Source organism: Dromiciops gliroides, chromosome 3, assembly GCF_019393635.1.
Source record: "Dromiciops gliroides isolate mDroGli1 chromosome 3, mDroGli1.pri, whole genome shotgun sequence".
Classification (NCBI taxonomy): Eukaryota; Metazoa; Chordata; class Mammalia; order Microbiotheria; family Microbiotheriidae; genus Dromiciops; species Dromiciops gliroides.
Window position 1 is genome coordinate 641,342,430 of NC_057863.1, and position 22,876 is coordinate 641,365,305.

At 56.7% G+C, this 22,876-nt stretch overlaps 1 protein-coding gene across 5 annotated transcripts in view; it reads right to left on the minus strand.

Annotated features, from left to right (window-relative positions):
- Window positions 1–34: 34 nt before the first annotated feature.
- The window catches only part of SAMD11 (sterile alpha motif domain containing 11), a 43,396-nt gene continuing 20,554 nt past the window's right edge, over window positions 35–22,876 (minus strand). For 4 of the 5 annotated variants that reach the window (XM_043995836.1, XM_043995839.1, XM_043995838.1 and 1 more), the window contains exons 4-13: window positions 22,381–22,431; window positions 15,145–15,269; window positions 7,155–7,247; window positions 6,539–6,697; window positions 4,151–4,352; window positions 3,177–3,289; window positions 2,882–2,960; window positions 1,901–2,642; window positions 1,199–1,309; window positions 35–654 (exon numbers count right to left, since the gene is read on the minus strand). In XM_043995836.1, the coding sequence (XP_043851771.1) occupies window positions 409–654; window positions 1,199–1,309; window positions 1,901–2,642; window positions 2,882–2,960; window positions 3,177–3,289; window positions 4,151–4,352; window positions 6,539–6,697; window positions 7,155–7,247; window positions 15,145–15,269; window positions 22,381–22,431 (1,921 nt within the window). In that variant the 3' untranslated portion in view covers window positions 35–408. The remainder of the gene's footprint in view (window positions 655–1,198; window positions 1,310–1,900; window positions 2,643–2,881; window positions 2,961–3,176; window positions 3,290–4,150; window positions 4,353–6,538; window positions 6,698–7,154; window positions 7,248–15,144; window positions 15,270–22,380; window positions 22,432–22,876) is intronic. The other variant, XM_043995837.1, reaches the window with a different exon arrangement.

Sequence of the window (22,876 nt, forward strand, 5' to 3'; positions counted from 1 at the left end):
TCAGTGCCTCTGCCTGCCAGGAGGCCATCCGCAAGCTCCCCTGCCCCAACCCTGGCCCAGGCTGACCCAGCCACTGGCCAGCCCTCCTCAGCCTGCTCTCTGCCCTGTCGCTTTTGTCTGTCTTTGGTATTGTTTGAAGTTGCTAGAGATGCATAGACACCTGAATCAGGAAACCAAGTCCAGTGTGGGGGAGGAAGTGGAGGCGGGCAGCGGACTGGGGCTCTGTCTGTGTCTGCTCCAGACCCTTGGAGCTCCTTCCAGAAATTCTTTGGATTTTTCCCCCTCTCCTCCTGGGCCTCAAGGCCTGCTTTTCTGGGGTTTTTCTTTTTGGCCTCAAAAAGCTTACAAAGCCTTCCAGGCGGCTGAGGGTAAGGCCCACAGCTGCCTGCGGGGGGGTCTCCCCGGGAGTTAGGAGGGCGGCTTGGGCGCATCCCCCATCCCCACCAGCAGGGAGGGGGTCCCGTTCTCTTGTTTGGGGGAACCTCTGCTGGCCGAGAAGCTGCCCCCGAAGGGGGATGCGGAGTGCGCTGGAGAGGAGGGCTGCAGTTCACCAGCCAGTTCCCTGTCCGTCACCCCCCGAAGGCCAGGGGCCTGCAGAGGGAGGGCCACAGGGAAGCTGGTCATGTAGAAGAGTCTGCCCACGCGCTTGGCCACCTGGGAGGGAGGAGAAGAGCGTTGGCTGGCTGGACACGGTGGCCTGCCTTGTCACAGGAGGCCAGGGGAGGGCTGGGCAGTGCCAAGGTTGGTGCTCAGGCTTATTGATGCGGGAGCTGCCCTGGGGATCACTGCCCAGGGAAAAGGCGAGGAAAGGGAGGGAGGAGCGGGAGCCCAAGCCAGGCCCAGGCTGAAGAGTCACCCCAAAGGAGGGACACCCCAAGAGCCAGGCACGGAGGAAGCCGTGTGCTCAAAGACACCCCACCTAGCCTGAGAATCTCTTCGAGTATTTGGGGATGGCATTTTTCCTTCCCAGTGTGTCCCAGGATTCCCCAGTCCTATCACCCCTCTTTTCTCAGCGGCCCCTGAGGCCTAAGACAGGCTTCCAGCCCACCCTGGACCCTCCCCAGGGAAGTGGCAAGAACAGAGTCTGAAGTCAGAGGACCCGGGTTCAAATTCTCATCTACTTGGAGTGACCACTGATGACAGCAAGAGATTTGGGGTTGTGGCTTCCAGAGGGGCCCTCTAGGAGGTGGGGACTCACATGGGATCGGATCTTCAGGGCAGGTCCCAACTTCAGCCCCATGTTGGTCAGTAAATGCTCCTCGGTGAGCAGGGGCAACGTCTCCCCGTCTATGGCCTGTGCTCGGAAAGCCTGGGGACAGAGTGGGGGCAGGGCAGTGTTCAGCCAGGATGATCCCCCTCCCCCCACTCCTTGTGACAAGCTTGCTTCTCCAAGGGGGGTCTTGGGGCCCTCCCCACGGCTTTCCGGCAGGAGTTGACATGAGGAGCCAGGAAAGCCAAGAAATTGGGGCAGCTCCCAGCAGAAAAGTCCCCCTCTCAATAGAAGACAAGCCCCCTTTGTGCAACTGGTCCAGCCAGGCTGCTTGCTGTGCGCAGCCCCTGGGGCCAGCCCGCACCCTTTCCCCCCACGTCTGGGATCCCACCCCCAGACACTGAAGGAGGAACCTGCTCCACATCCCTTGGGGGAAGCGAGCAAGCTAGCGGCTTTGTGTCCCACACACTTGGAGGTGTGTATACCAGTGGACACACACACCAAGGGTTAGTGGTGGCCCATCCCACCCCAGACTGGACAGAGGCCAAGGATCTGAGAGCAGAGGCCCCTGCTGCCCTGGGGCTGTTGTCTGAGTGACTGGCTATGGGGGGGGGGGTCGGAATCCACGGTGACGCGACCCACCCTGCTCCCTGCCTTCCTCCCTGGGACCATCCCCAGCCCCTCCCGTACCGAAGCGTACTCTTCACAGCCAGCCAGGCCACCCACGAAGGTGCACACGTCATCCACTGTCCACTTGCTGACGTCTTCAGGGCCCACGGCCTCCCCCCCGCTGTCCAAGAACAGCCCCCCCGTGGTGCCTGTATGAAAGTAGGGGCTGACAGTGCAAGGGAGGCTCAGAGGCAGAGGGGGCGGCAGTGGGGCCCCCAGGAGGGGCCCCTTCCCCTCAGCCCTGCCCCCCAGGCCATGCCCTGGAGAGTCGATGCTGGGCCCACCCGATGTGTCCTTGGGGCCATCACAGGCTCGGCCGGTGCCCCCAGCCTCGGCCCGGGAAGCCTCAGCTTCTTCACTGTCCGACTCCTTGGAGTCATTCTCTGGGCTGTCCTGGGCCCGGACTCCTGGGCCAGCGGCCTCCTTGGCCTCTCCAGGCCTTCCAACCCCTTTGCGGGCAGCGGGGCGCTGCCGGGCCTGCTCTCTGGGGGGTGTTGGGGGGCCCGGGCCTGGGCAGGGGGCTCCGTGGGGGGGCAGGGCCAAGAGGGGGGCTGAACTGTGCCTCAGCACCAGCATGGCGCTGCGTCTCCGATGAAGGTCCTCGTGTAGAGAGGGTGGGGGCAGGGAGTGGCCCTCGGGGCCCTCGTGGGTTCGCAGAGCTGGGTGTTCCTGGGGCAGCCCCAGGGGGTCCGCAGTGAGCAGCCTAGGCCTGTGCAGACTCTCCAGCTCCTTCTGCCGAAGTAGTTCTGCTGACATCTCCAGCCTGGAGGAGGGGGGGGGCGGTGAGGACATCCCTGCTGCAGCAGGCTGGGTACCAGCCCCCCAACCCCCAAACCAAATAGAACTGGGCAGGCCACGGCTCCTCAGAGGCCCGATAGGGCCGGTGGCTGTCTGCAAGGCTGTTGTTCATCGGATGCTGAGAGTGGCTGGTCCCACCTTCCAGCTCTGGGTCCCCTCCCTCTTCTCAGCTTTGAGGAAGGGGGATACTGGGGTCACCCATACCTGGCCAAGCTCTGTTTCCGGAGGATTTCTTGTTGTCTGGCAAACATCTCGGCCTGAGCGGGCTGAAGGAATCCATATCCTGGCCAGGGAGAGGGCAGACAGACGTGGCTGGTCAGTCCAGGCCCAGGTCCCACACCTTGCCCCTCTCCCCCAGTGCCTACAAACCACCAGCCTGCAGCCCAAATATTGAGGAAACACTCCAAGGGGCTCCCTAGAGCCCAGTTCCCGGAGCTAAACCTAGACAGACACCCCCCCCAATTAATCAAGTCCCCACATACTGCTCCCCCCTCCTCACCTGGGGTCTGGCACAGAGCAGAAGGCACACCCAGGAAGGGGGGTCTGAGGTGGGGGCCCAGGGCGATGTGGGGGGCGTTCTGGGGTGACAGCAATGATGGATGGGTCACATCCCTGAGGGTGAGGGTAGGAGAGAATCAGTCTGAGTGGGGGCACCCGGGAGACCAGCTCAGTCAACCCTCTCTCCAGATCCCCGCAGGAGGGTTGAGCAGCAGATGTTCCTGGGCAGCTCGAGAGGAGGCGTGTGTGTGTCTGTGTGTGTGTGTGGGGGTACTCAGTGCTGGGGAGGGGGCAGCCCAGTCCGCTCAAGGGGAGGGCCTGTTCATTCCCATTTCCCAGAATCTCCCTGGGCCCCAGCGGCCCCCCTGCCCAGGCACTAATTGCGCCTCCGTCGCTGGGCGGGCAGGGGGAGGGGGGGGGCGGTCGATGCGCGGCTCGTTAAAGCCTCCATCAGGCCCTGCCCCCGCCCCCGGCGGCGCCAATTAATCTCGGGCGGCGGCGCGGAGGCGCTGACCTTGGCGGGCGCCGGGCCCGGCTGCGGCGGCAGTAATTACCTCGCTGTGCAGCGAGGCCAGCCCGAGGCCTCGGGGCACCCCTCACCTCTAGCCACCCCACACCCTCCGCGGCCCGCTGCAGACCGTCACAGCTCAGCCCCCTCCCCACCCGATGCAGGCAGTGGGGGGCGGGGAGGGGCCACACCATCTGTCTCCCTTCGATATCCCCTCCCCAAGAGCCCCCCCCCCAATTTAAAGTGAGCAAAACCGCAGGTTGGGGGCCTGTATGCCAATGAGTTCCCAACCTGGGGTGCATTTGACTATCCCTGTTGAGTTTCTGTGCCTGTGTCCCCACCCTGGGCGACCTCATTGTCCACAGTGCCCACCCTCCGGTACCAGCCCTCAGCCTTCACCTCCCCAGAGCGGTCCAGCGACCTAGCTTCCCTTTCTGCCCCCAGGTGCCAACTCCCAGGCCTTTTACCTATCGGAGAAATGTCCAGTGACAGCTGTTTCCCTGTGGGGGGGAAGGCCCTGCTTCCGGCGCTGCCCAGTCCCCCCTGCAGCCCCGCCTCCAACTCCAGCACCTGCAGAGCTGCTGGAGGATGAGGGGAGATGGGGTTCCAAGGCCCCGGGGCTCCTCACGGCAGCGGCAGCTGCGACCTCCTGCCTGAGCCTCAGGAGATCTGGGAAGAGAAAGGGAGGCCCCGTGAGTAGTTGTAGCGATCTCCGGGAGGTGGGGGCTCCCGCCCAGGAACTTGCCATCGGGGACCAAGAGAGAAGCGAGCCTCCCCTTCCTCCCCCCAGGCTGAGTGTCTTGAGGACCACAAGTGGGAGGGGGAACATTGGACAAAGCTAAGCTGTCTGCGCATGGGGAGTGTGGAGAAGGGGCACAGAGCAGGGCCCGAATAACATGGGGGGGGCAGAGTGGCCCTGGGGCTGCCTGGAGTGGGAAGATGGGGAAGGGGGTGGAGAGCAGTAGAGACAGGAGCCCAGGGCAAACAGGATGGGGCCCCCCTTGGGAGGAACCAGAAACTGCCTCACAGCCCCACCCCCGCCTTTCACTCTTAGGGGGTTTGGGGCTCCCCTGAGTAAGAAGGAAGGAAAGCCCTTCCCACCCACGATGGAAAGAAAATTTCAGAGCCCCGACCCCTAATCCAGGATGGGGAACCCCCATCACCCACACACTTCCTGGGTGGCAGCCTGGGTGCTAGGGAGCCGGGGGACCCCGAGGGGTACCCACGGAAACAGCCAGCCTTCAGATAAACACACACAAGGACTCGTGGAATGACAAGGAAACGGGGACAGGGAGACACCCATCGCCCATCCGTACATACACACATATACTGAAGAAAACTGGGGGGGGGGGGTCACAGAAAGAAGGAGCCGACTCCCAGCCCCACCCCCACCCCCTTCTCTGCCCTAGGCTCCATTCTCCCCATGGCCAGTCAGGCCGGGAGCCGCTGGATTGGCCCGGGTTGAGGATGAAGGAAGCTGGGCAGCTCCCGCCAGCCCGCCCCTGGCCCTGGCCCTAGCCCCGGCCCCCGCCCCCTCCCCGCAGCCTCGGCGGCTGCTCACAGATTAATGACCCGAGAAGAGCCGGCTCCGGGCCCGGCCTGCCCGCCTGCCCGCCTGGGGGCCTGTGATTTCGCCCCGGGCTCCGCGCCAGCTCCGGAGCCGCATTGATCCCCAGTGACCGGAACGGCCCCCGCCCCTCCCCCCACCCCCTGCCTCCCTCCCCTCTGCGCTCAGTTATTTACAGTCGGGCCCTGACAGCAGCGGGACGGCGCCGCCGGGAGGCGGGGTGGAGGGGGGGAGATGGGCAGCCCGTGACTGACAGCCCAGCTCCAGGCACCGCCGCTGTGCCAGCGCCCGCGCCTGCCCCCCAGCCCCTCCTGCACAGCCCCCGGCCCGCCCGGGCCCGCCGTAGCGGGGAGGGGGAAAGGGAACTGGGAAGGAGGGAGGCGCAGGGGGGCGGGGGAGGCAATTAAAGGGAAGGGTTTTAAATTATTAAGATTTGGTGAATTATTCAGGCCGACGAGGCCAGAGCAGACTCCCCGCTCCTCTCGGCCCCCTGCCTGTACGACAGCCGTAGCCCTCGGAGTGAGCGGAAAATGTCATAGAAAAACCTGGCTCCCCCAGCCCAAGGCAAGTACCCTAAGTCGCCCCTTGGCCGGAAGCTTTTGTGTGACTGTCTGCCGAAGCCCGGGCTTGTGTCGGGGTGTGACAGACCGCATGGGGCTCCACAGGAGAGCCGGGGAGGCCCAGCCTTGCGCTGACCCAAATGAGGCTGGATGTGAGCACCGACACGTGATGCTGCATCTGCGTTTGACAGACGTGACGGCTGACTGACTTGGGAGTTTGACCGCCCGCATGGGCACATGGGAGCCTGAGGCTGTGTTCGTGCCACCCAGAGGGTATAAATGAGCACGGTCTGCGTGGGTGGCAGTGAGGGCAGGGGCCCCAGATTTCTGAATATCCACACCCCTCCTAGACAATTAGGCTGCGTCAGCCATCAGCACCAGTGGTGATGGGGGGGGGGGGGAGAGCAGCCTCCCCCCACCCCAGGTGGTTACTAGAACTGACCCACCCAAAACAGGGCATGGGGGGGGGACAAGAAAGGGGGAAAGCAGATGGGCGGGATGCTGTGGCTGGCTGGCAGGCAGGCAGGCACCCACACTGGGCACACAGGAAGACAGTTACTGGGAGCTAGAGAAGGGGAGGGGGTGGGAGAGAGAGAAGCCGAAGCACCCTGGGGCGTCCAAGAAAAAAGCACTAAAGGAGTGGATGGGCCAGGAAGGTGAGGCCAAGGGCAAGCTGGCGGAGGTGCCTGCCCTCTGGGAGGCTGGGCGAGGCTAGGAGGGGCACTCACCACTGTGGCTGGGCAGGCCCACGGCGCTGGCCAGCTGATAGAGCCGCTGCTGCTCTTCAAAGGCGCCAGGCTCACTTAGGGCCGACATCATCCTTCGGTAGTGTTCCTCCGGGGTCATCTGGGGGGCCGGCTCCTCCCGGAGGGGGGAGGGGGAAGGATCTGCGGGGGGGGGGCGGGGGGGGGGGATGAGCTAGGAGAAAGGAGTTGGGGGAACCCTAGGCCTAAGGTGGAAAGCAGCCGGGGCTCAGGATGCCGTGGGAGAAAGGCCCCAGGGCACACAATGCACCCTCTCTTCCTTTCCTAGACCATCTTTCTTGATTCCGAACCGTTTAAATTATGTATATAGAGGGAACATGCCTGTCACACCAGCATACAGATTCGGTCTCACACACATATAAGTCTGGGTACGAGTGTTCGCATGCACACACATATTCATAACTCCTCAGGTTATGATAGGTGCAAATCCAAGGCTTCCCCTAGGAGACACATCCGCTCTCCCAGCCTGGCAGGGACAGCTCCAGGCCTCGGGCAGGGCGGACCACTGGGCAGCCAGAGGAACCTCCCCAGCCACTGACGTCTTTGGATCAGCCCCTCCCCCATAGGCTCGGCCCCTTACCCTTGGGGGACTCACTCCTGGGCTTCTTCTCCGTGGGGCGGTCACTGCCGCCGCTGCTGGGGGAGCAGCCCCGCCTTTTGCCTAAAAGGTCATCTGGGTGAGGGGAAGTGGTAAGGGGCAGGGGGAAGTGGAGCAGAGGGGAGGAAGAGGAGGGGGAGGGGAAAGGAGAGGGGGAGGAGGAAGCGGGGAGAACGAGAGAACAGCGTCAGATTGTCAGCTCGGGGACCCCCTCGGACCCGCCAGACCCTACACGCAGGTTGGCTGGGGCAGAGGTTAGAAGGCCAACCCCGCCCCCAACACAGACCACAAGCCCTCCAGCCCAGGCGCCCCCCAACCTCCCAACAATCCGCGTACTGAGTTTCATGGTTTCAGCAGCCGCCCCGGGGCCCCCTGGGCTTCCGACGGGACGCGCCTTTCATGTCCTGAGCCAAACTCGGCAGAACGCCTCCCGCCAGCCGGGCCGACCTCTGCACTCCCCCTCCCTCAGAGTCGGAGCCTCCCTCTCTGCCTTTGCCTCTCTCCTCCTTGGAATCCGAGGTTCCCTCCCCCCTTATTATTTCTGAATCACTCCCTCTCCGAGGCTCTTTGAATCTTTCCCTCTCTTTCAGTCTGTCCCCGCCAATCCTTCCTCTCTGGTTCTCCTCCTTCCCCCGCCCTGAAACCTCTTCCTTCTCAGTCTTTCTCTGAAATTCTCCAGTCTCTAAATTTTCTTCCAGTCTCATTTCATGATTTCCCTCCCTCTGACTGAATCTTTCCCCTTCTCATTCCTTCAGAATCTCTTTCTTTCTGATTTCCTGGATCTCTCCTTGTCTTCCTGTCCTGTGTCTCCACCTTGCAAGTCTGTCTCTCCTCCTGGTCTCATTTCATCTTTCTCCTCTCTCTCAATATCTCCCTTTCTGACTTCCTGCCCATCTGGAGCTCAGTCCCCACCTTACTCTTTCTGAATCACTCTCTAAACCTATTCCCCTTAGTTTCATTTCATCTTTTCCTCTCTGAACCTATCTCCTCCTCTTGATTTTCCTCTGTATCTCCCTCTGGTTTGTGTTTCTCTCTAAATTTCTCCCTCTCCCTCCCTTCCTCTCTCTCTCTCTCTCTCTCTCTCTCTGAATCTCTCCCTCTACAGGAGCCTCTCTCCCCCTTCTGAGTCCTTCCCTCTCTTCCTCCTCCCCTTCAATCTTCTCCCCCGAGAGTGTCCGGAAGCGCCCGGAAGCGCCAGAGCCAAGCTTACATTAGAGCAGCCCCCCCTCAGAGCCCAAGCCTGAGGCCGTCACAACCACAGCGTCCCCCGATGATCCAGAATCAATATCCGCCCGTAACTAGCGGGAACAAGGCTGATGGACAGACCCAGGGAGGGAAGGGGCGGGGGGAATCTGAGAGCCCAGAGCCTGGAGACAGGAATGGGGCAAGTGCCAGGGCTTGGGGACAGTGTAGGGACTGGAGAAAGGAAGAAACTGTCCTACTGGGGGGGGCATCAAATCCTCCTCATCTATCAAGAGCTTGTTAAAGATGCTCCCAGGAAACCAACGCCTGTAATCGACGGGCTGGAGACTGCACCTGGCCAGGCTGCAGAAATGACAGCCTCATGGGCATTACAGGGCCCAGGACAGCAGCCAGCTCAGGGATCCCCATGGCAGGACTGTGGGGCTGACCCCACCCCCACCCCCTCCGCTCTGTCCCAGATTGTCAAATCCACCTGTGAGTCCTAGCATGAAGCCGCCAACCTGCCCGGAACACACACAGCGGGCTCTGCTTCCCAGCCTCAGGCAAAAGTGGCCCAAGTCTGTACATTTCTAAATAAGGATTGAGCTGCCGGGAGCCCCAGAAAGTCACTCCCCTCTCTGCACCTCAATCTCCCACTCAGAGAAATGGGCCTGAAGCTCCACCTTTAGTAGGGATTAGACTCCATCCTAGCAGCCAAAGCTAGAAGAATGCTTTGAAGTAGGCCCAGAAACCGGACCTACCCCTAAGGCCAAGATGGGGCCAGCCATTCTTTTACTCAGCTCGAGTGGGAGGTATGGGGTAGCTGGAGTCAGGAAGACTTTCAGAGTTCAAATCCAGCCTCTGACACTTATTGGCTGTGTGACCTCGGGCAAGTCGCTTAACCCTGTTTGCCTCAGTTTCCTCATCTGTAAAATGAGCTGGAGAAGGGAAATGGCAAACCGGTGCAGTGTCTCTGCCAAGAAAACCTAAATGGGGTCATGAAGAGTGGACATGACTGAACAACAATATGGGGAGGGAGCCTTATCCCCAGCCCAGCTTCAGTCCCCACTAAACTCAAGCTAAGGAATCACCATATAAAGGCATGAGGTATTTTAGATATTGCTCCCATTTTTTGCACAAGAAAACAGATTCTGAGAACTTTGCCTATATTCACAAGGCTAGTGACAAGGGCAGATTTTTTTTTAAATGCACAGTGTCCTGACTACAAGTCCAATTCGGGATGCCACTGATTACTCCTAGCCCAGTTCCCACTATAGATGAAAATCCCAGACCATCCCCTGCATTCCCCCCCCCTTTCTCCTTCACCCCCATCCAACCCGAGGTCTATGCAGGAGGGGTGAATCTCCCAGCTGATGCCAATTCTGATGTCAACAGAGGCAGCAACGACAGCCTGGGGACTACCCGTTTTCCATCCCCAAGAACCCAGAGAGAGATGAAATGAAGCCCAGAGAGGTTCCATGCCTGGCCTGGGTCACACAGCCACAGCCGGCATTCAAATTTACACTGAGTGGTTTCCAGCTGGTAAGGAGCAGGACTGAATGAATGGGACCCCCCTCCTCACCCCCCCAAACTCATTAAAGGTTCCGGTTTCTCTGGCGGAAGACGCTTCGCCGTCCCCCACCCCCCCACCCCCATCCTTTTTCTTATTCCCTTAATCCGTCATCTTTATCAGGCCGGGAAGCGCCGGGCGCCCCGATCAATCTCCGCATTAGGGCTGACAGAATGGTGCTAATAACTTATCGATCTCCGCCCGTCAGGCCCCGCCGCCCGGGGCGCCCGGGGTGGGGGCGGGGGTGATGGGGGGGGCGGTCAGCGGCGGCAGCCGCTCAGGCTGGGAGAGACCCAAGCAGAGAGGGTGTTTAGGCCCCCAGCAGAGACAGGGACACCCGGGCTGAGATTAGAGCGTGTGAGAAAGCCTGAGACCTGGAGAGACAGGGAGAGACCACAGAGAGACACAGGCAGAAAAAAAAGGCAAGGGAGAAGGAGAGGCAAGCAGCAAGAGTCATAGAGACCAGGGAGAGACCAGAGAGGGACATACAGTGAGAGACACAGGCAAGGAGAGATCAAAGAGAAAAGAATAGAGTGTCAGAGACAGGGAGATTAAGAAGAGAGCCCCAAGCAGAGACAGAATCAGGGAAAGAGTGGAGAAAAAGACAGAGAGGGAGAGACAAAGAAAGGGAAGGACCCAGGCAGATTTGGGAATCAGAAAGAGGAAATGATACAGTAAGACAGAGGCATTGGGAGAGACACAGGCTGAGACAGAGAAAGGGAAAGAAACAGGTGGAGGGAGACACACACAGAAGTGGGGAAAGATGAGACAGAGACAGACCAGAAACAAGAGCTGAGGTGGAAGGGACAGGCACACTTTTGATCTGAAAGTGTCATGGGGCGCAGAGCACCCCAGAATTTCTCTGGGGCACACCGAGGAATCTTCTCCTTGAGAAACTAAACCAGAGGACAGATAACGCCTAGAGGAACCAAATAGGACTGAGCTAGCTTGGGATTCCTACCCTTCATTCCGGTCTCCCTTATCCTGGGGAGATAAGTTTGGGTGTGGCTTCGGCCTTTGTGTCCTGAAGAGGGATCCATAGCCACCCCTCACCCAATTCCTTTAGTCACTACCAGTGGGGGATGGTCCTCCACTGCTCACCCAATTCCCCCAGCTACCACCAGTGGGGGATGGTCCTCTCTCACTAAAGGAACTTTTCACGGGCAGATGGTCCACCCCCATCAGTCCTCTATAAAAGTACCTTCCAGTCTCCTGTTCGAGGAGATTTGGTACCTCTGAACCATGTGCTTTATGCCAAATCTCCCCATGAAAAGTCTAAGGATTTCTTTCATGGTTTCCCTCCCCCCACCCCACCCTTCCCTTGCTCCTAAATAAACTATCACCTTGTTCTAACTAAGTTTTGTGTGCAAGAGGGTGTAATTCTTTAAAGAGGAATTCCCAAGAACCCCAACCCGTACCCCATTTTCCCACCATATCAAAAGTAAGTAAAGTTGTAACTTTGCATGATGCTCAAGGCCCTCCAGAGCCCAGGATCTCCTTCCCTATGGAGTTTCTATCACATCAACTCCTCCCTACCCCTGGTTCTGGTTAGTCAGCCAATTACCATAAGAAATTAAGCATCTATCTACTCTATGTCAGGCACAGGGCTAAGAGCAGAGTAGTTGCCCCTAGTCTGACTGATGCCCCTTGCTCCTGCCTACCTCTGGGCTTTTGCCCAGGCTGTGCCCTAAACTTGGTAATCCCTCTCTCCCCTCACCCCCAGGAATTCCTGCCTTTTCTTGAAGCCCATCTCAAAAGCAGCCCCCTCCAAGAAGGGGAGGGGGAAAGAAAGAAGCATCTATTAACTGCTTAAGATGTGCTTTGATCCTCACAACAATCCTGTGATGGCAGTGCTATTATCATCTCCATTTTACAGTTGAGGAAACTAAGGCAGACAGAGATCCTAGTGTGGGTGTGGGGAAGGCTGATGAGCTAGAGGGGCTGAGGTGGGGAGGCTGAGGAGGCTCAGAATCATCCATTGAGGCCTCCCTCTCCACAAACTCCCCTCCTCCCCCACTGCCCCCACTGGACAGCAGGACATAAATATAGACAAACACAGAGACCTACCAGACCCAAACACACCTCTCCCAGAGCTAAAATCTTCAGCTTGGGGAGGGGGAGGTGGGTAAGGGATCGAATTTCTATAAATCACCTGGCTGATAGGCAAATCTGCTGCCTTGACATTGAGAAATACAATCTTCCCCGCCCCCCCAACCTTCACACATACTTTGCCATCTTTGCTCCTTAGAAAGGAAGACTGGGGGGGGGCTGGACTGGGGTTCAGTGGGGAAACCCCTGCTTTTCTGGAAGGCAAGAGAGTAGACAGAGGCTCGTCAGGGTCAGAGGACAGAATCCAACGAGGAATGCTCAGACCTAGACCCTTTGGGGTTCAGAGAGGGTAGAAGTTTTCCTCAGGGAGCAAGAGCAGAGGGGGCCAGCCTGGGGCAGCACCAGGAGTGGAGCCAGGGCAGGGGAGGGCTTGAGAATGTCCAGAACTGGCACCACTACAGTGTCCATGATGGGATCAGCGGTAGATGCAGCACAGGGATGAAAGGAGGAATCTGGTTTTCCCTTCACACCAGTTCCACCCAGGTTTAATAATTGTTTCTGCATCCCTTCCCTTTTCAGGAACGTGCCTCTCAGCTCTTTATCTGTTTGGGGAAGGGGAGCCAGGAAGAGAGAAGGCAGGTGTTTGGACACCTGCATGAGGTAGGTGGGGCAGAACACCCCTGGCTTGGGCTGGTGCTGGCAACAACTGTGGTGGGAGGTCAGCCAAGGAATAACCGTTGGGAGCCAGCTGGCCTCCTTCCCCCAGAGGGACTCCAGTTTGAAAAGGCAAAATCACAGCTGCTACTTGTCCAAGGATACCTCATCCCTAGGACTTGGGCCCACAGGAAGTAGGGGAGTGGTTTGGGATCCGAGGTCTGCTTCTGGTGGGATTTTGAGCAAGCCTGGCCTCAGTCTTGTCCTCTGTAAAATGGGAGGGCTGGGCTAGATCCAAGGTCTTAAAGGCTCTTCATTTGAACAGTTTCTCTTTTTTTGGGGGGGGGGAGCAATGGGGGTTAAGTGACTTGCCCAAGGTCACACAGCTAGTAAGTGTCAAGTGTCTGAGGTCACATTTGAACTCAGGTCCTCCTGAATCCAGGGCCAGTGCTTTATCCACTGTGCCACCTAGCTGCCCCCATTTTTTTTTTTTGGTGGGGCAGTGGAGGTTAAGTGACATGCCCAGGGTCACACAGCTACTAAATGTCAAATGTCTGAGGCCAAATTTGAACTCAGGTACGAACAGTTTCTCTTGTAAGGCCTTTTCCAGGTCTAACGTTCTGTTCCGTATTCTAACATTTTCTATGCTGAGGCCTCTCCCACCTCTGACTTTGAGTTCTAAGGTCCCTTCCCAGCTCTGATCTCCCCTGTCTCTCATTCTCATAACATTCTCTCTTCTCAGATCCTCGAACTCTAAATCCTGAAATCGTCCATCACGGAAGGACAGCAAATGTCTCCCGGGCATCACCTCCCGGCTCTGCAAAGTCAGAACCACAAGCATGTACTCTGACAGCAGATGTGTTACAGTCAGCAACCAGGGCTGACATCCTTCGTGCCCTAGGACTCACTTTCTCTAACGGTGACTGGAATTTCAATGTTCCTGCTCATGGTTAGTATTCCCCACTCTCTGTCCTTGATTAATGTCCCTAGGTCAGTGGTGATGACCCTAGTTAGTGTCACCCCATCAGCGTCCTGGTCACTGACCTCTGGTTACCATCAGTCACTGTCTTCTCTTCACTCCCAAAGTTACTGCCCCATGACCACTGTCCTCTAATCAGTTCCTTGGTCAGTGTCTCTAGCCAGTTTCCTGGTCAGTATCCCCAGATCAGTGTCTCTAGTCAGTCCCCATGTCAGTATCCCAAGCTGCTTCAGCCCTTCACCTTGGCCCTACTCTGCCTCTTCCTTCTCCCAGGACTGAGGATTCAGGGCTGGCTTGTGTGTGATTAAGAGATCTTGAAGAGTGAGGGGGGGCCCCAGCTGGCACACAGAACATCTCGATCATTACCTCGGCTCACGCCGGCTCCCGGCCGATCGATAGGGCAATTAGATTTTATCAGCAGCCTTCTTGGCCTCCCTCCTGCCGTCACAGCCCCAGAACTGCTTTCCCCCTCCCCCGCCTCTCATCGTCCCTCCCACCCCACACCAGGCACCAAAGACAGAGGCTTCCCCCATATACAGAGACAGAGAGAGGTGGAGAGAGAGATAGAGACAGAGTAAAAGCCACGGATAGAAAGACTGACAGTATATGTTGAGATGCACAGATCAGTGTAGAGAGATACTGACAGACAGACACAGAGAGAAGTAAAGAAGATAGGTTCCAAAGTATAGAGGGAGAGGGGAATCAGAGTAACAGAGACAGAGTAGCTCAGGCCGAGGAAGCCCCCAGACCTCTTAGCTCTTCTCCCCTCAACCCAGTCTCCCAGTCACCTTTGACACCCCCCACCCCAATATCAGTCAGTTATAGCCTAGATACTTTACCTCTGTCAGATTCCCTCAAATAGCTGCCAGCTCATCTCTTAGTGTTCTCTACTGTGAGTCTGAGCATCTATCATTCAGCACGCTCCTCAGGAGGAAAGGACTCTCTTCTCTACCCTTCCCTAGGCTCCCACAAGGACCCCAAAGGGGCCCCTTGGTTCTCCTTCCCCAGACCTTCCATTCCCTGAGACTCCCATCCTCTCAATACCAGGACAGTTAAGGCCCAGTGGGCTTCCCCAGCCCCTCAATTTCCCAAACTTCCCTATACTCTTCTCTAAGGAAAGTAGACTCCTGAGACTTGAGGCTTCCCCCCTCCTCTGGATCAAAGGGAGATATGGGGGTATACTCATGTACATGAGAGGGGGCATCTATCTGAAGGTATGCATGTAAGGGTGGTGACTGGGAGGTCAGGCATCCATGTGTCTCCATGTCTCTATGTATCTGTGTATGTTAGCAGGTGTCTGGCCAATTTAGCTCGTTCCCTGCATGTATGTGTGTGTGTGTGTGTGTGTGTGTGTGTGTGCGCCTCAGAGGCCCTAGCCTCACACATCTTGGCCATAGCCTGGATGAAGGCAATGGTGGGTCCCATAAGCAGCCCTGCTCGACCTTCCCCTCCAGGGCTGGAGCACAGAGAGCGGATACCCTCCCCACACTTCCCTGTCTGCCCCAGACCCTGACCCCTCTGGGCACTGGCCCTCTCACCTGCTGGGCCAAGGCCAATCTCGACGCTGCTTCTCTGGAATTCACAGCGGCTTTGGCGCTCAGGCATAACGAGGTGGCGGCTCTGGTGCAAATTGGAGATGATGGTAGAGAGGTCACTGTCACGGCTGTGTGGGGAAGAAGAGGAACCAGGTGAGAAGAGATGAGCCCACTGGCCAGAACAGTGTGAGCCTATGGTGCGTGTGTGTGTGTGTGTGTGTGTGTGTGTGTGTGAGAGAGAGGGGGGGGGGAGAGGGAGGAGAGGTTGTATGTAAACATGGGTGGAAGACTCTTCTTCCCCTGGTTTTTGGATTTGGGGGGTGGAGAGGAATGGGAGGATGGAGTTGATAAAGAGTAGGAAGTGGGGATGAGGAGCAGGTACGTGGGCAGACCAGGTGGGACCGGAGCCTTGAATAAACAAAGCCCAAAGGAGAAAATGTTGCTTTGAGTATTTCCATTCTGGCCATTCAGTCGGCCAGGACTGAGTCTCCAGAGGCAGCCTCAAGGCCAAGCACACAGTAGGTGCTCAATTAATGGTTGTGGAATGAATTAATGGATGTATGGCTAGAAGTCAGAAGAGCTGAGCCAGGTTCTAATTAGGGTTCTGTACCCAGCCCGCCAGGGATTCACACCCTGATTATCCCTCTGGGCCTCATTTCCCACACCTGCAAGATGGGAAATAGATGCTTGGCCCAGTCAGAAAAAGAAAAAGAATTAACTTAGCTCCCTGGGGCAGACAAGGAGCATGTCTAGGGTCTCATTGTCTGAAATGCCATGGACAACCTGCCACCACACACACACACACACACACACACACACACTCATGAACGAACACATACAGCCATGCAGTTACACACCCAGGTACACCCAAAGACCCCCCCAGACACACCAATACAGAAACACAGTTATACAAACTCAGAGACAGGCAATCACCTGTAAATATAGTACAAGTCACTTACAAAGTCACCCACTCATAAATACATATATAACACAAACACGCAGACCCACAGTCACGGGCATCCAGAGTCACTGACATATACAGACACATACAGAATCATAGTTATGTCCAAAGACAAACATACACATACACACTCACGCAGAAACAAAGAGGTGCACAGAGATAAACCATGCACACGTGTGCACACGCACATGCACATACACACAGCTACTTCTGGGATTGGAAAGTTTCATTCACCTGAAATGACAGGTATCATTCATTAAAGCGCTCAATTCCAATCATTGTCCTTGCATAAGAATCACTCCCAGGCAGGCCTTTTACTTCTAATAAGTAAGATATTTGTAACCCCTTCCTGGTCCTTGCTTGGTTTCCTCAGGGTTAGGCAGCCTGAATATATGTTTACAGATGGACAGAGAGAGCAGAAGACCCTACAGAAAACCCCGCTGGGGATGGGAGTGAGGAGGGTGAAAAGGAGACAGGGTGGGGGGGTGATAGAGGGGGGGGAGAGATAGAGAGGAGAGAAGAGAAAGAGGAGAGAGAAGGGAGAGGGAAAGGAAGAGAAAGAGGAAGCAAGAGAGAGAGAGAATGTGTGTGTGGTAAATGTGGATTCTCAGCTTTTCCGTCATTCAGCATATAAATATAAACACCTTCATCCAGACAGGCAGAGGGGCACAGCTACACTTGAAAACCCCAATAGAACCCCTCTTTTCATGCTGGCTTCCTGCCCGCTTGCCCATCTACCCCACCTCCCCCTCATGGCCCCCACCTTCAGCTCTAAGGAAGTAATGGCCTCCCTACCCTGGAAAGGCTGCTGCTGGCTCTGCTCCCTCCACAGAATGACCAGGGAACCCCAATTCTAACCTCATTAAATACCCCTCCAGCCCCAGCTGCCCCCCCTTCCCCAGGGACTAAGCCTTGGTCCCTCTAATCAGATCAGTTTCCAGAAGAAACTCTAACCTCTGCCTCTACCCCCACGCCACTGCCTAAGTACCAGGGCTTGGGCCTGGATGCAGGGCTACTGGGACTAGCCAGGGGACACTGGGGGCCAGTCCCTTCTACCCTCTCCCACAGCTGTGACCCCCTTATTTCATAGTCCATCCCTCTCAGCTACCCTACCTGCATCAAGGGGCTGACCCTTCCCTCCAGTGAAAGTCCTTCCTTCCTTATATCCTGGCCTCCTTTGACCGCCCCCCCCCAAGGGCCACCACAGGCACCCCACCCTCTGAGGTTGCCAGCCCCTTCCCCCCAAGTGGCAAGGCCTGATCCCCTCTGAGCTGCCCTTCCCAGCATTATGCAAATAGCCTGAGTTGTGAGCAGTTTATAGGATTAATTGGGAGTGATTAGCAGTTTCTTTAATCAGGCGCATCAATGAGGGGACAGAAGGGATGAGGCAGAGAACTGCTGGCCTCAGCACTGGGGGGACAACAGATGGGGAGCAAAGGGGGGCAGAGCTGCCAACCACCAAGCCACCGATCTTCCCATTCTGCCTGGAGTTTCTCCACCCAGGGACAGCTCCTCTCCCGGGGGGTCCCAAAGGCAGCCAAGTAAGGCATGAAAGACCCAGGTTTGGATCAGCTTCTTTGGGGGGTGACTGTGAAATCCATGATCAACTATGAACAAGTCACACTCTAAGCCTCAGGAGCCTCATCTGTAAAATTCGGCCAAGATACCCATAGTGCCTACATTGAAGTCCTGCTTATGAGGTTCAAATGAGAGAACATAAAGAGATTCCCAAACGTGGCCTATTTGTGGTGTCCTGGGCCCCTCTCCATCTTGAACAATGGGTGTCTAAGAAGCTTCCTCCTCTGAGAGTTCCCTGCACCGATGGGTAGGGACTGTTTGAGCAGTTATCTTCTGGTTCTCAGAGTCTGGGGCAATGCCTGGCACGCAGCGGGCCCATTGATTGACTGAGAAAATGTTACTAATTCTTTTTCAAAGTTTCTCACATCTGTGGGCTCTTAGTCACCCCACAGAGGCCAGTGCCTCAGCACCTTGGACCTCCCTTCTGCAAGGTACCCTCCACAGCTCTGACCCAGTCACCCAGCTTCCTGGATGGGTTGCCCTCCTTATTCCGGCATTCAAGGTCTCTGCAGTCTGCCTCCAGCCCACCTTTCCAGAACAGGGTGAATCTTGTTCTACTTTGGAGTCCTCTGTCTCCCCCAAGACTTCACCTAAGCCTGCCACCCTCCACCCTCTGCTCAGACCCCTCCCTTCTCCTGGAATAGACTGCCTTCTTTCTTCCCCATCCCGCGCCCTCCAGCATGTCCTTGTTCCATAATACCAGGCTCTGACTGAGGATTTAGGCCCTTGGGACCCTACGTCTAGAACTGGATGGGATGGGGAAACTGAGGAATGAAGAGAGGAAATGATGTACCCAGGGTCACTCAGGTATAAGTGGCAGAGATGAAATTCAAATCCAGGTCATAGGGTAATAAAATTGGATGAGGGTTGGGGAAGGGTTCAAGGGAGAAAAGTAGGAACTCAAAATTTAGAGGGGGAAAAAGAATGTTAAAAATAAATTAAGAGGCAGCTGGGTGGCGCAGTGGCTAAAGCACTGGTCCTGAATTCAGGAGGACCTGAGTTCAAATTCGGCCTCAGACACTTGACACTAGCTGTGTGACCCTGGGCAAGTCACTTAACCCCAATTGTCCCACCAAAAAAAATAAATAAAATTCATTTTTAAAAGAGAAGACATTGGGGCAGCTAGGTGGCACAGTGGATAGAGCACCAGCCCTGGAGTCAGGAGTACCTGAGTTCAAATCCGGCCTCAGACACTTAACACTTACTAGCTGTGTGACCCTGGGCAAGTCACTTAACCCCAATTGCCTCACTAAAAAAAAAAAGAGAGAGAGAAGACATTTAGAGCTATCCTTTACAGGTGAGGAAACCGAGGCACGGGAAGGGGACATAAGTAAGATCACATGGGAACTAAGGGGCTGAATGAGGATCCTATCCTAGGGTGTCTGGCTGCAAATTCAGTGTCCTTCCTAGCAGCCTGTTAGCTCTGCTCCAGGTTATCCCTCTTTCTGGCCCCCCTCCCTCTAGTCTCTCAGCTACTCCCTCCACGGGGAGCCTGGTCGTGCCCCCTTCTGGGAGCACCTGTCCTGCTACCCCAGGAGGAAGAGGAGGAGATTCAAAGAAAAGATCTAGGCAGAGACTGGGACACAGAGAGACCCAGAGGGAGAGGCAAGGAGAGAGAGACACAAGGAAGGAGAGACAGCCCTGGGGGATTGCCTTAGGCTGTGCACTCTGAGTCCTTAGGAGGCCCTGGCAGAGACCTGCCTGGCCCTCTGGGGAGCAGGATGGACTCTCCAGATGCCAGGCATGTGCTTCCCCCATCCACCCTTTGGGGTCACCTGTTTCTCCATAAATCCCCGGGCCTCGGGAAGCTAAGCCCAAGCTAGACAAAGGGGCTGAGGACCCCCTCCCCTCCTAATACAGAATCAGGGGATTCAGCAGGAGAGGCAGACAGATGGAATCGGAGTTTTGCAGACATTCTGGGCCCACAAGGCTTCTGGTATCCCCCCCCTCCCCCTGTGGCCCAGGCAGGTCCAGGACGCTGACTCAGCAAGAAGGGCCAGTGGCTGGAGGTGGGGATCGGCTTATCGGCTCAGGGCGCCCCAGCTCATCGCCTAAATCCCCTTAATCGCATTGTCAGCTCCCCGGCAGCTCTCCAAGGGATGGGGAGGAGGGAAGGGAGGAGGCTGGCCCCACTCCGGTGCCCCCTCCCACCCAGCCACACCCCTCTGAGGCCTGGGGGCCAGCCGCAGGGTCAGAGACTGTGGAAGGATTGGGAACTTTTCCATCTGTGCAGAGCAGATGGACAGACACACTGGCAGACAGTGCTGCCGCCGCCTGACCTGTCACCCCTAGTGTAGGGCGCAGCCTTGGCAGAGGGAAGTAGGGGGGAGGGTGGCTCTGCCCTCCTGAACCGTCTGTTAATTACATTCTCGGGGTTTTAGGACTTCAGGAGACCATCTAGTCGAACTCCTTGTTTTACAGATGGGGAAACCGAGGCCCAAAGAAGGGAGCTGCCCAAGGTCACACAGGTAGTGAGTAACGGTGCTCCTTTAGAGCCCAGTGGGCCATACAGCCTCTCCATGTGGAGAGGAGGGAGCTGGAGATTCAGGTAGATGTGGGAAGGATGGGGGACTCTGGGAAGATGGGGCAGAGTCTTCCCTGCCAGACCAGGGAATAACCCAGAGCAGGCTCATGCCTCCTTCCTTCTGTTCAGGTCAGTGGTCTTGTCTCCCTCTCAGCCCGAGGACCCCCAAGGTCAGCCTGTGCTGCCTCCAAACCCTTGCTTCTCCAGGGCCATCCCCCCCACCTCCCCATCTCACAGCCTGTGCTTACGGGAGGGCTTCCCCTGGGAACACTTGTGCCCAGTGACAGGATCCGAGCCCTGACCCTTGGGGCAAGGGGGGGTCCTGCCAGGCTGGGGCAGGAAGCCAGGGGAAGAGATGGGAGGGAGAGGGGGATTGATTTCCCCACAGGCTCTGCTGACAAATTTATCCTGTAATGTCCCAAGTAAAAGGCTCATAAAACGTCATTAATGTTCATGACAGGTCATAAAAATGATCAGTAGAGCTGGGAACTCCAAAATGAGGTAGAAATAAGTTTAAAGATGTTTTTATTGTAATTCTGCTCCATAATCTAGCCCTTCTCAGGAGCCCCACCAGGCCTGGGACCCCTCTTCTGGGGACAGGAGGCAAATGGCGGGAAGTTCACTCCCTCGTCCACCCTCCATGTCTCCCGTTGCAGCTGAAGGCCCATTTTTCTTTTTTTCTTTGCAGGGCTAAGTGACTTGCCCAGGGTCACACAGCTAGTAAGTGTCAAGTGTCTGAGGCTGGATTTGAACTCAGGCCCTCCTGAATCCAGGGCCAGTGCTTTATCCACTGTGCCACCTAGCTGCCCCCTGAAGGCCCATTTTTCTGAGGTTCCTTCCAGGGACCCAGGAAAGACATTCGATTTGTTCCTATACACACGAGGGTCTGCCACTGGCTGACCACAAACCCAGCCCTCCAAGAATAACACGGAGGGGGGTGCAGGGGGGGAAACCCTGGCCCTCCAGAATTCAAATATTGCCCCTAAGGATTATGTTCTGGGCGACCTGCTAGGCCTCAGTTTCCCTAATTGTAAAATGAAGGTGGGGTAGAGGGTCTCTGAGATTTATCTCTATCTCTGGCTTGGAACTGGTGAGCCTCTGATTATCCACTGCCCCTCGCCCCCCTCCCTAGGATCAACCATTCTCTGACTTTTCACATGCCTGTCTATCCCGCCTTGCTCCCCCAAACATTGAATGTCTTCTGGAACCTCTCCACAGCCCTCCATCTTGGGGGTATAAGACCCTCCCTGGACCCCTTTTGTGCTTGGAGTACAGAGTAACCTCCTAAGTCCTCAGTCAGGGGTCTCCTGGGGGGGGGAGGTTCTGGCTATTGCCTCAGCTCCTCAGGATGCCTGGGTCCCCTCCACCAGACAGGTCCCTCTGTCTTCCCTCTTGGACAGCAGCTTAGCCAACAGACCAAGGCTATTGCTCCGCCAGCCCCTCCCAGTGCCTCTCCCCCGCCCCATGGCTCAGCTAGACCCAAAGGGCAAATTAAATCATATATTATCCCAAACACCAGTCTCAGATCACCGCCTCTCTTCCATTAAAGATTTAGAGCTGAAGGGAGTCTCCCAGACCTCCAGACCTAAGGCCCCAGGTTCAGGGGGGGACAGTAGACTCCTCTTTGGGGAGGGAGGTGCCCATCATCCTCTACATATCAATACTACTGAGCAGAGCCAAGGCCTAGTGGTGGCCGACTAAGGGACAGGCACCCTCCTTCTCTGGCCTGTTGGGAGTGGGGGGGCACTGCACCTCTCCCACCCCAGTCCCCAAGGATCCCTGAGGTCAGGTGCACGTGAGGTCCTCAGCCGTTGGTTCCAGTCCAAGGGTTTAACATCAGAAATGGGTGTGCCAAGGGGACAGGTGCCCACAGCTGAGAAGAGGTATGAGGATGAGTGGGATCGGCTGAAGATAAGGGGAAAGACAGAGGCGGCAGAAAAAAAGAGACTCAGAAAGGAGACAGGAGGCCGAGGAAGAATGGTGGAGGGCAGCGTTGAGGAATGGGCAGGGGGAATGGCAGAGCCCCCAGAGCCACAGTACCCTCTTCCTCATTTAGACAGATGAGACAATGAAGAGGCACACAATGACAGAGACACAGGGAAACGTCATGCCTGAGTGGCAGGAACCCTCGGACCACAAACCCTTATCCTACCAGACACCCGGGGCCGGGGGCTACCTGCAAGACGTCTCTCGGAAGGAGATGTTCAGATCCCAGTGAGTGTGTACCCTGGAGAAAGAGAGAGAAGGTCAGTCCTGGCCCCTTCAGCTCAAGTCTCCCTCAGGGTCGCCCGTCTCCTCCCACCCAGAAAAGGCTCTTGTTACTATTATGGGAGAAGGGCAGCATACCGAGGCCCTAGACCGCAGTCTGGAACCCTGAAAACCCATTCTGGGGGCCCTTCCCCTCCCCCACTCAGCCTCCAACAAAGGGGGCCCATGCCCACAGAATAAGCATCAAACTCCTGTTCCTGGCATTCAAGGCTCCTAAGCCTGAGCCCAACCTTTGAGAGAGGCAGTGAGCAGAAAGATCCCTGGTCAAGAACCCTGGGCTCCCATTGCAAGGCCTTCCCACTCAAGGTCACCTTGTGACTGCTTGGGGGCTTGTATCTGGAATGCACCCACCTACATATATACAGTGTCTCCCTCATTGGGCCATAAGCCCTCTGAGGGCAGGG